The following is an 11,849-nucleotide window of genomic DNA, read 5'->3' on the forward strand; positions in this document are numbered from 1 at the left end:
AAAAAGTTAGATGTGCAGTTCTGGGACACCTGAGCTTTTTTCTCAACTACTTTTCAAATACCAGTTTAACATAACAGCTTCATTCATCCTCCCTACATGAAAAAGAAGCTGGAAGCACCCATTCATTACTCACTATTCTAGTCGCATGAATATAAATACAGGTGTTTATCTAAATAAAAATATCCTATCAGTTAGGAACCCCCCCCAAATCCCAGATAAAAATACAACAAAAGCCAAAAGCCCTTCAATGCAAGTTGGAACATGATTTTAAGTAGCAGAAACTAGTAACAGGAAACTAGTAGCATGATTTCCTAGGGCATGCACTTCCCAGGCAGACGAAAAAGCATCCTAGAATAACCTATAGGTTATGCAGATACTTGTAAGACCAGCCATTTGGATGTTAGAAGCCTATGGACCCAAGTACTACCAGGCAATGGACAGCGAACTCCTGAAGTCTAGGGTTAGTTTTTGGCTGAAGACTTTAAAAGCCCTGAAGTTGGTTATAATCAAAGAACAAGCAATGAGGTACCAGGGTAAACACTGAGAGAACAGTGCGATGTCAGGGACACTTTAATTGCAGGAGCGGAAAAAGAGAGGAAAGCCAAGTGTAGAATGAACAGCGACAATGAAAGAGAGCAAGTCTTTCAAATCAGGCGCAGCCCAGGAAGCCAGTCTGAGGCCTAAGCCAGTTCAAGCCACAAACACAGGCCTATTGGGCAAGGGGAGAAACTGAGGCGGAGAAAGCGGTCAGGTCCCCAAATAGGACCGAGACCAAAACACTAAAGTCTAGAGACAAACCGGCTTTGCCGTGGGGGCGAAAGAGAGAGCAACAAACACAGGACTCTGCAGACACACACCCACCCAGACAGGGGGAACCGGTTGGGCAGGGGCTCCCGGAGCGTTCTGACCAGCGCATGCGCCTTCGCCCCCTCGGGCACCGCTCCCCCCCACCCCCAATCACATCTCCTCTCACAACTCGGCCCGTCGAGGGAGCTGAGGGCAGCCCCCGGCCTAGCCCCGCGGGCCGAGAATACAGCTTAGCATCCCATAGGGGCCACATGAAGCCGCCCTGGGGTTGGTGGACAGGGGAGTGGGGGTAGGAGGAGAGAAAACGCAACCCTACCCGACCCGCCGTCTCCTCCGTCGCCAGCAGCTGGCCGTCCGGGAGGCTCCGCTGCCTGGGCCTCCCCAGCGCCCAGCACCCGCCTCCGCCCCCTACTCACGTGAAGCGGCCCCTTCCGCCCTCCGCCCCACCTCCTGCCGCATCTCATAGGTCCGCGGTAAAGACGAGCGCCCCTATTGGCCCCACACTGGACAGCGAGGAGGGGCTTCCTTTCCTCGGAGCCCCACCTGGGCTCCAGGCTCGCATTCCCAATTGCGCCTGCGCAGAGCTTGCACGCTGCACCTGGGTTGTGTCAGTGTCGGAGTTCGCACTGGCAGCAACCCTGACAGCAGCACCGACAGAGAGGAGAACTGTCGACTGCAGGTGCGAGTTGAATACATCTATGGAACCTAAGAGGAAATACTGGTGCTAGAGTGAGGAATCTTCTGTCGACCTTTCTTGCGCAAATCCTCTTTGAAAGGCAGTGCTTAACAGGGTGACTCACCTGCCCGTTATTGCCAGGGTGCTAAAGGGTACGACAGGGCATCTCATTGCAGGTATACCACAAACCTGTGAGGATGGTATGATAGACAAATGCAGTCTTAGTTGCTCAATCCAAGCTGAAAATCAAAACTAACGATACCCAAGTACAAGGAACACGGGTAACAACACAGCTGTTTTGTATTTTAGGCACAGATAAGAATAGGAATGAACAAGGTTGTCTCAGGCTGTGGATTCGAGGTTAGGAATTTTATTTTGAAAGCATTCAAAGATGAAATATAGAGCAGCAGCAAAATAATTAAGTTTAAAGTCTTATTCCCGAACGAATTTACAGTGTAGCTGGGAACAAAACAATGATTATGAAAGGTGCCACACAAGATTATAAAAGTATAAAACAATTCTACAACTTTTATGCGTTATTCAAACTGGATATGCTCTTTTCCTGGTGAGTCATTTGTAGTGCTTTTCGGCAGCTATTGCAACAGAGTTAAGTGGAGAAAAGCAATTAAAAAAAAAAAAAAAACAGCTGTGCTTTGTTACATTCCCCCTTTGTGATTCGTCTACGAAAACAGACGTGGCTTCAGGAAAAAAGTTTTATTTTCTCCTTATACAGTTATTGTCATAAAGTACACACTTTAAGGTTTTCAAATAATATTAGGAAGAAAGTATCTTCTGAACTCCTGACACCCAAAAAAACAATACCTAATATCCTGATGACCAACTTTCATGTATTTCTTGCTTCATATGTGAATGGCAAATATATAACCTTTTAACATACTTTCTCAAACAAAATTTTACTATATAATCAGTACAATATGGCTTAGAGAAAAGTAGAAAATAACATTACATTCCCATCACCAATATTAATAGTTCAATGTACATCTTTTGTGCACGCATCTTTTTCAAGATGAGATCACATAGCTTGGTAGATTAGTATTTTTTGTTTAACAATATCAACCACCCAGGCATGGTGGTGCACACCTGTAATCCCAGCACTCGGGAGGCTGAGACAGGAGGATTGTTGCAAGTTCAAGGCCATCCTGGGCTACAAAGTGAGCTCAAGGCCAGCCTGAACTGTATAGCGAGACCTTGTGTGAAAAATACCAAAACAAAACAGAAGCAATATCTACCTTATTTCACTAAATTTTCCTCTCATCTAATTCCTAGACATATTCAAAGTTTCTGTTAACCCAAAACTTTGGGGGGAAGCTGGGGATATAGTTCAGTGGCACAGCGCCTACCAGGCAAGCACAAGATCATGAGTGCGATTACTAGTACCAAAAAAAAAAAAAAAAAAGGATAAAAATTTTTTTTTACAGTTGCTATTCTCAAATTAGTAACATTAACTTCAGGAAAATTTACCCTCATGTAATATCTGACTACAATCACACTAAAGAATGATGGTGATTGAAATTAACTTTGATTTGTCAGCCAAGCTCTCTCTAGAAGATGTAAACATTCAAATAGCCTTCAGAGCTTATGAAAGACCAAGAAGTAGGGCCAAAGACACTCCCCACATACGGTTACCCCTGCATCTGACACTCTTTCGGAGGTATCACCAGCACATACCCAACAAAGCCAGGGCAGCACCCCAAAAACTAAGCAGCAGCCCCCAACTGCTTCTCAGTCTTCTCAAATATAAGTCAAGTGAGGACTAAATGACTGAAGACTCCTTGCAGGGAAAACAGGTAGAGTATAGTATTCCCTTAACCCCAGAAAGCTATTGACATGCCCTGAATCCTCATGCCAACTCCTTCAATAAAACTTTTGTTCTAAATTAGTAAATAAATTAATAAATAAATAGAAGCAGGGCTGGGGATGTAGCTTAGCATGCATGAGGCCCTGGGTTCAATCCCAGCACTGGGGGAAGAAAAAAAAAAGACTCCTGGCTTCTAAAGTAGTTATTTCAGAGAGTTTGTGTCACTACAAACATTGTCCAGGTGGATAAATTCCTTATGCTTTCTTTGTCATCTGAACAGCAAAAAGAAAAAAGAAAAAACATTCTAAGAGGGACCTGTAAAACACTATCAAGAGGACAACTGAACTGTGGGAGTTCCAAGGAAGAAAGGAGAAATAAAAGGTAGAAAGAATATTTGAGGAAATTAAAGTCAAAACACCCAAATTTTATGAATCACATAATCTATAAGTTCCAGAAGTTCTAAAAACTCCTAGTAAGAAAGAGAGGTACATCAAACATATATCAAACTGTCACAAGCCACAGAAAATCTTGAGAGCAGCAAGAAAAAAGCAACTGAGCACATAAAAAAAGATTGTCAATAAGATTATCAACCAGGTCTCATCAGAAACCTTGGAGATCGGGAATGCAGTAAGTTACTATATTGAAAGTGCTGAAAAGAAAAAATTGTCAATGGAAAATCCTATATCTGGCACAAACGTTTTTTAAAAATGTGAAAGAGCTGGGGATGTAGCTCAGCAGTAGTGCACTTACATAGCATGTACAAGGACATAGGTTTGTCCCCAGTATAAGGAGGGAAGTGTGTGTGAAACTAAAATATTCCTGAGAAACAAAAGCTGAAGAGTTTGTTACCACTAAGCCTGTCTTTCAAGAAATGATAAGCTGGGCGTGGTGGCACACACCTATAATCCCAGCACTTGGGAGGCTGAGGCAGGAGGATCGTCTCGAGTCCGAGACCAGCCTGAGCAACAAAGTGAGCTCAAGGCCAGCCTGAACTACACAGTAAGACCCTTCCTCAAAAAAGACAAAAAAAAAAAAAAAGAAAGAAAGAAATAATAAAGGGAATCCAGGTTGCAATGAAGACACTTAACAGCAACTCAAAGCCACAGAAAAAAATAAAAATCTCTAGTAAAGACAAACACATTGGCAATTATAAAAGCAAGTATTATCGTCATTTATAACTTTACTTTTTATTTTTACATTTATAAAAGCAAATGTGATCATCATTTATAACTTTACATTTTATTTTCTAAATGACTTAAAAGTCAAATGTGTAAAAAAATTTATATGTTAATGAACACATAACGTGTAAATTACATCCTGTATCATCAATTAATAGAAAGGAAAGTAGAGATGTATAGGAACAGAGCTTTTCTATGCTACTGAAATTAAACTGGTATTAGATAAAATTACAGTATTAAATTCATGAATTTTAATCCCTATTGTGATGTATTAAGCAGGTAGATAGTTAATCCAATTATGGTGGTGGGAGGTAGGGCCACTGAGTAAAGTCATCAGAGGGGAAACCCCATGGTTGAATACTGGAAGCGTTACAAGGAGAGAACAGAGAAGGTACACATGACCATATCCTGTCTCTTGCCATATGATGCTCGGTGCTATCGTGGGACTCTTAACAGCAAGATTAGCCAGACCATGAGCCAAAATAAACCTCCTTTCTTTATAATGTATCCACTCAGTGATAGTGTGTTATTAGCCACAGAAAATAGGTTAACACAGATATTAAATCCTACTGTCACCAACAAAAAAAAGTCTTAGGGTGGGGATTTAGCTCGGTGGCACAGCACCTGCCTGGCAAGCGCAAGGTCATGAGTTCGATTCCTGGTACCAGAAAAAAAAACAAAAAAAAGTCTATAAAATATATACAAAAAGATATGAGAGTAGCTGGGCATGATGGCACACAGCTGTAATCCCAGCACTCTAGAGGCTGTCGCTGCAAGTTTGAGGCCAGCCTGGGCTACAAAATGAGCTCAAGGCCGGCCTAAACTGCATAGCGAGACCCTGTCTCAAAAAGGAAAAAAAAAAAGAAAGAAATGACAGCGAATCAAAGCAAGATTTTTAAAAAATGAACTGAACAAAAGGCATCAGGATTGGAGGAAATGAGAATTTTTAAAAACTGTAAGGCATATAAAACAGAAATAACAAAATGATAGATACAGTATAAGACATAATTAGCAGATATAATCAGAGATACAATTAGCTAATTATTTTAATGGTAAAAGTTTAAACTATCCAATAAAAAGACAAAAGATGGGCTGGTAATTTTTTGGGGGGGTACCAGGAGTCGAACTCAGGATTTCAAGCTTGCCAGGCAAGACCTGTGCCATTGAGCTATACCCTTGGCCAGACTTTCAATTTGTAAAAGTTATGAGAAAGGTATTACATATTAAGCAAAGAGTCAACAAAGCAAGATTACATAAAAGTTGTAAATCTTTCTACTCCTAAGAACAAACTCTCAAAATAATAAGCAAAAACTGACAATTAAAAGAAGTAAAACAGTTCTACAATAGGAGTTGGAAACTAAAATATCCTATTTTGAAGACTGAGTCAGACAACCAGATAAAAGATAAGTAAGTAAAGACAGGATCTGACCATCACAATCAACTAAATCTAACAAGACATTATACAGATCATTCCACCCAATAACAGCAAAATACACATTCTTCTCAAGTACACAAGAGACAGTCACCAGGGCAGACCATATGTTAGACCACAAAACAAGTCACAAGTAGATTTTTATGAGACAGATATACAAAGTAGCTTCTCAGACCTTAAAGGAATGAAGAAGGGAAACACAAAATTCAAACATGCGGAAATTCAACAACACATTCCTAAAATAATAGGTAAGACAAGAAATCCAAAGGGAAATTTAAACATACTTAGAAACAAAAATAACACAGCGTATCAATGCTTACAGGTTGGAGTGAAAGCAGTGATCAAAGGCAATTTATAGTTGTAAGTGACTATAGTAAAAAAGAAAAGCTGAGAATGTGATTCAGTGGTGGAGCACCTGCCTAGTATACGTGAAGACCCTGGGTTCAATCCTTAGCACTGCAAAAAAAGGAAAAGAAAAAAAAGAGAGAGAAAGAGGAGGAGGAGAAAAAGGATCTCTAACCAATAACCTAAACTTTACACCTACAGAGCTAAGAAAAAAGGTACGCTAGAGCCGGGTGTGGTGGCACACGCTTGTAATCCCAGCACTCGGGAGGCTGAGGCAAGAGGATCCTTGTGAGTTTGAGACCAGCCTGGGCTACAAAGTGAGCTCAAGGACAGATTGAACTGCATAGCAAGACCCTGTCTCAAAAAGACAAACAAAAAAAGGTATGCTAAAGCTAAAGCTAACAGAAAGAAGGGAATCAGCAGAAACAATGTAGAGAATAGAAAAACAACAGAAAAATCAGTGAAGCCAGGCATAGTAGTGGGTGCCTATAATACCAGGTACTAGCAAGCCGAGGAAGTACTGAGCCAAAAAATTCAAGGTCAGCCTGGGCAACACAGTGAGATCCTGTCTCAACACACATACACACACACACATGCATGCATGTGCGGAAAATAACACTCCCTCACATGTAAACAAAATACAATGAAACTAAAAGTTGATTTTTGAAAAGATCAACAAAATACCTCAGCTATTTATGAAGAAAAAAACCACAAATCACTGTAATCACAAATAAAAGATACATTATTATCAACCTTACAAATTGGGTCAAGGAGATAGCTCAGTGGCACAGTGCCTGCCTGGCAAGCATAAGATTCTGAGTTCAATTCCCGGTACAAAAAAAAAATTACAAATTAAAAAAATTGTAAGAGACGATTATAAACAATTCTATCCCAATAAATCAGGTAATCTAAGGAAAAGTGGACAAATTTTTCAAAACTCAGATTGACACATACCTATAATCCTAACTAACACTCTGGAGGCTGTGCAGGACAATTGTGAGTTTGAGCCCAGCCTGGACAATTTAGCAAGACCCTGTCTAAAAATAAAATAATCAAAAAGGATTAGGGGTGTAGCTCAGTATGAAAGCCCTGAGTTCAATCTCCAGGAGAGAGGAGCAGGAGGGAAAAGGGATGGGAGAGTGGAGAAGGGGGAGAGAGAAAATCGAAAGAGATTGAATCACTAATTAACCACACACACACACACACACACACACACACACAAAGTCCTATACCAGATGACTTCACCAGTGAATGTTATTATACCTTTAGGGAACAATTTTTTCAGTCCTTCTGAAACTCTTGCAAAAAAAAAAAAAAGGATGAAATGCTTTTTAACACATTTTATGAGGCACCAGTATTCTGATAGCAAAGACAGATAAATGCATCGTAAGTAAAGAAAATTACAGATCAATATCGTTACGAATATAGATGGAAAAACAATCAATAAAATATTTTTTAAAATCCCACCCCCCCAAAAAAAAAATCCCACCCAAAGACCTGGCTTGATGGCACACACCTACAATCCTAGCACTTGAGAGGCTGACGCAGGAGGATCCTCACGAGTTCAAGGTCAGTTGGGGCTACACAGTAAGTTCAGGGCCAGTCTTAACTACATAGTGAGAACTTGTCTTAAAAAAAGAAAAAAAAAAATCCCATCTAAAAGCACAGTAAAATAATTCCAGGACCAAGTGGGATTCATGCTAGTAAAGTTCGACATAAAATAAATCAATGTAATACATCACAGTAATAGAATAACGATTCAGGAGCAGAGCATCCAAATTGATTCAGAAGAGTCATGTGAAAGAATTCAGCATCCTTTCATGATTATTATCTCTTAGAAAACTAGAAAGAGAGGCAAAATTCCTAAATATGATAAAATAATGTTGAAAAACCCACAGTATGAAAAACATTACACTTGATGGTTTAAGATCAAAAGCTTTATATCAGGAATAAAACGAAGATGCCCACAGCTGCTATTTAACATTGTATGAACTGCCAGAGATATTAGATAAGCAAAAGCAACTAAAAGCATCCAAATTAAAATGGAAAAAATAAAATGATTCACAAACAAAATTCTATTCACAAACAACACAACCCTATATGCACAAAACCCTAAAGATTCCACAAGACAACTACTAGAGCTAGTAACCCAAATCAGCAAAATTCCAGGACACGAGACCACACAAAAATCAGCTGACTCTATATACCAGCAATAAGATGAGAAAGAAATCACGGAAACAATTCCAATTAAAATATCACCTAAACGAATTAAACATACTGAAAACTAGACAGCTGAGAGAAAATTAATGAAGATGTAATTAATGAAAATATATCCCATGTTCATAGGCAGGAAGACAAAATCGGTACATTGCCAACAATGTACAAAGCAACCTACTGATTCAACACAATCCCTATTCTGAAAGTATTTTCCAAAGAAAAGGAAAGTCCATCCTCAAATTCGTATCAAAGTGCAAAAAACCCCAAACAGCGAAGGCAAACGTTGCAACTCCAAAACTTACTACAAAGCTACAGTACCTAAAATATGGTACTAGCAAAAGGACATGCAGATTAATGAACTACAGACAGCCCAGAAAATACATTTTTTTTTTCAGTTGATTTGAAGGATGCCAAGACATTCAACTGGGAAAGAAGAATGATCTTTTCAGCAAGTGATGTTAGGGAAACTGACTATTCATATGCAGAAAAATGAAGTTAGCTAGTGCTAAAGGTGATAATTACACAATGTTGTGAGTGAACTTAATGCCACTGAACTTAACAGTCAGAAATGATTAAATTGACAAACATCATTATTATGATAACAAATAGTTTCTTCGAAGAAAGATTTTAAAAATTCAGGGAACACTTGGATTGACAAGGAAAGAAGAAGGGCTCTAGAACGATACTCAGATTTTCTGGCCGGGTGCAATGCGTGACAATGCCGTGCACCGACACCAGAACTACTATATAGGAGACGAGCAAAAGTCTGGAGACAAACTTGAAATAGTTAGGAGATACAATAACACTGGGACAACCAATTGAAGACCTCTTATAGGCAAAAGTCTCGATCTCTGAAAAGATATCTGGGCTAGTGAGAGTGAGTTGTGAACGGTCAGCGCATTGTAGGTAAGGCAAGGATGCTACGGGAAAGCAGGGAATTGCCCTAGGAATACGTAAGGAGGAGGAAGAACCCCGAGCCAATACCCCTACCAAATGCCAACACCTTTAAGCAAGGGGGCATAAACCGCTTTCTGCATACGCGGCTCCCGCGAGGCAGTCCACATCCCTAGGCGGGAGGGACTTACCAAGATTTAAGCGCGGAAAGGCCCTTCAGGCTCAGGCAGACAGCTGACGGTGGAGGGAAGCCCGGCTCAAGAAGAGCCGCCGAGAAGAGAGCCTGGGTCAGCGGATCCTAGAGAAACGCACTGGGCCAGGGCCAAGGCTAACGAGCCACCGCACCTGAGGATAGCGATCACCGACGCCAGCTGCCAGAGGCACTGGCAGGTTGCCCGCGTACCGCCCACTACGTGAAAAGTTCCTCTCCGGGCCCCCGTCGTCCTCCGAGCATTCCGATTGGTGGAGATGACCATGGGACCTGGAAGTTGTCTTTGTCCGGCCAGGGCTGCCCTTCCGGTTCCGTTGGGTCCCCCTTTGGCTCAGGTTCCCTGCCCCTCCCCCTTCCCGGAGCCCCGAGGGGCCGGAGCTCCTGGCGGTGCCGGATCCTGACGGCGGCCTTCCCCCGGGTCTGTAAGTGTGGAGGCGGCCGAAGCGCCGGGATGGGGTGCGGGATCTCTCAAAATAGAGCCCCGTTGGGGCCCTATTTGGGCCGGGAACTGCGCTGGTATGGGGGCTGAGAGGCTGGCCTACGCCCCTGGGGAATTAAGAAGCCTTTGGCCCGGCCCACGCTGCGCCCCGCCCCTTTGCCTTCCCCGAGTCTGGAGCAAGGAGCTTGAGATTGTCCGATGAACCGCCTCCTGGAACCCCAACCGAGGGTCCTACCAGTTGGTTTGGACCCTGGACTCTGCATCTTGTAGAAAGTACCAGAGTTGGGCCCCTGAGCAAACGAGCCGCAGTATCCAGCCCAAGACAAGGCCTTCAATGCCAGCCGAGTCACTGAGTGCTAGATTACCCTTTTAATGGGATTTCACTCAATTCAGTCATACTGGCGCTATACTAGGCACTGGACATTGATCAGGTATCACTCCATTTTTAAGGGTCAAGTTTGGGAGTCACATATAAACAAGTGCTCCAGTGATATACATCTATGTATCTAATAGTATGTATATGTATAATATATGTATATATATTAGATAATTGTCTAATATTGGTCAAAGGCAGTAGCTGGGAATTGTTGAGAAAGAAAGTGACATCTGAATTACACTTCTTGGCGAGGGTAAAGTGTGGAAGCCCTTTTCAGGTAGAAGGCACAGTTGCAGTGTTACTGAGAATGACTTAAATGTAAGGTGTGGGAAAAAGAGAAAATTAGGGTGGAATGGGGGAGTTCCTGTGCATGGGATGGGGTTTGAGGTTTGGAAAGTAGACTGAAGTCCAGATAGTCTCCTTTAGCTCTAAAGGAGATCGATAGTTTTTTGAAGAGTTTTAGGAAGAAAACAGCACTACCAAAAATAATTTAGTTCTAGGGAAAGCCTACAGGAAAGGAGTTTCTGATAGCTGTATGTGGACTCGTGTGTGTGTGTGTGTGTGTGTGTGTGTGTGTGTGTATGTGTATGTGTATGGTTCTGGGGATCAAACCTAGGGCCTTCTGCATGCAAAGCAAGAGTTGTACCACTGAGCCACATCCCCAGCCCTGTGGCTTCTTTTAGGTCTTGGCTAGGTACTCTTACTGGAAATTATTTTAAGGAGATAATAGGATCTGTGTGGTGAGAAGCAATAAAATCAGAAAATAGAGTTCTGACAGTGTTACTGAAAAAGAGACATATGCTTTAGATAACAGTGTCAAGATTTCATAAGTAATTGTATATTGAAAGAGAAAAGAGTACTAAATCTAATTCCTAGGTTTTAGGCCTTTAGTATTTGAAGAATAGTGATGTCATAACCAGAAATAAAAACATAAAGTTAGTGTTGATCATGCACTCATTTTTTAGACAATTGAGTTAAAGTCTAATGGGATAGCCATATACAGCTGCCCAGCCTAGAACTGGAAATACAAAACCTAGCGATCAGCCTAAATGTGGCAGCCAGAGGTAAAGGTTTGGGTTATTAGCATAGAAGTGGAAGCCATGGAAATAGCCGGCATCAAGAAGGAAGTACTGGGGCTGGGGATTTAGCTCAGCGGCACAGCGCCTGCCAGCGCCTGCCAGGCAAGTGTAAGGTCATAAGTTCAATTCCTGGTACTGGGGGAAAAAAAAAAAAAAAAGGAAGTACTGAGAAAGAAGGAAATTTGGGGAGTAATGGTTGCATTTAGGAAGCAAGGAGGAATTGGAGATAATAGTAATAATTGTAATAGGAGAAACAGAGATAGGAGACAAAGTAAAAGAATGCAAGATTCCAGCAACCAAGATGACTTGGATATTAAGGAAAAATTTGAAGAAGCCACTAGATTGGTTCATATAAAGCATCTAGGAAATGAAACAG

At 41.6% G+C, this 11,849-nt stretch overlaps 3 protein-coding genes across 11 annotated transcripts in view; 2 read left to right on the plus strand and 1 right to left on the minus strand.

Moving 5' to 3' along the window:
* Positions 1-9,781, minus strand: part of Rabgap1 (RAB GTPase activating protein 1) — a 161,632-nt gene extending 151,851 nt beyond the window's left edge. The window contains exons 1-2 of one of the 6 annotated variants that reach the window (XM_013513144.1): positions 9,560-9,728; positions 1,608-1,672 (exon numbers count right to left, since the gene is read on the minus strand). The gene's annotated coding sequence lies outside the window, so the exon portion shown is untranslated. Of the gene's footprint in view, positions 1-1,123; positions 1,225-1,607; positions 1,673-9,559 lie in introns of those variants that run through there. The other 5 variants (XM_005382509.2, XM_005382508.2, XM_005382507.2 and 2 more) reach the window with 5 other exon arrangements.
* Positions 9,782-9,850: 69 nt separating this feature from the next.
* Positions 9,851-11,849, plus strand: part of Zbtb26 (zinc finger and BTB domain containing 26) — a 13,484-nt gene continuing 11,485 nt past the window's right edge. Inside the window, exon 1 of one of the 3 annotated variants that reach the window (XM_005382517.2) lies at positions 9,851-10,001. Coding sequence is in view for 1 of the 3 variants with exons in the window: in XM_005382515.2 (XP_005382572.1) it covers positions 10,391-10,449 (59 nt within the window). In the remaining 2 variants the exon portion in view is untranslated. Of the gene's footprint in view, positions 10,450-11,849 lie in introns of all 3 variants that reach the window. The other 2 variants (XM_005382515.2, XM_005382516.2) reach the window with 2 other exon arrangements.
* The window catches only part of Zbtb6 (zinc finger and BTB domain containing 6), a 20,955-nt gene continuing 19,040 nt past the window's right edge, over positions 9,935-11,849 (plus strand). Inside the window, exon 1 of one of the 2 annotated variants that reach the window (XM_005382511.2) lies at positions 9,935-10,001. The gene's annotated coding sequence lies outside the window, so the exon portion shown is untranslated. The remainder of the gene's footprint in view (positions 10,002-11,849) is intronic. The other variant, XM_013513148.1, reaches the window with a different exon arrangement.

This window comes from Chinchilla lanigera, unplaced genomic scaffold (assembly GCF_000276665.1).
Source record: "Chinchilla lanigera isolate Chin_1 unplaced genomic scaffold, ChiLan1.0 scaffold00018, whole genome shotgun sequence".
Taxonomy (NCBI): domain Eukaryota; kingdom Metazoa; phylum Chordata; class Mammalia; order Rodentia; family Chinchillidae; genus Chinchilla; species Chinchilla lanigera.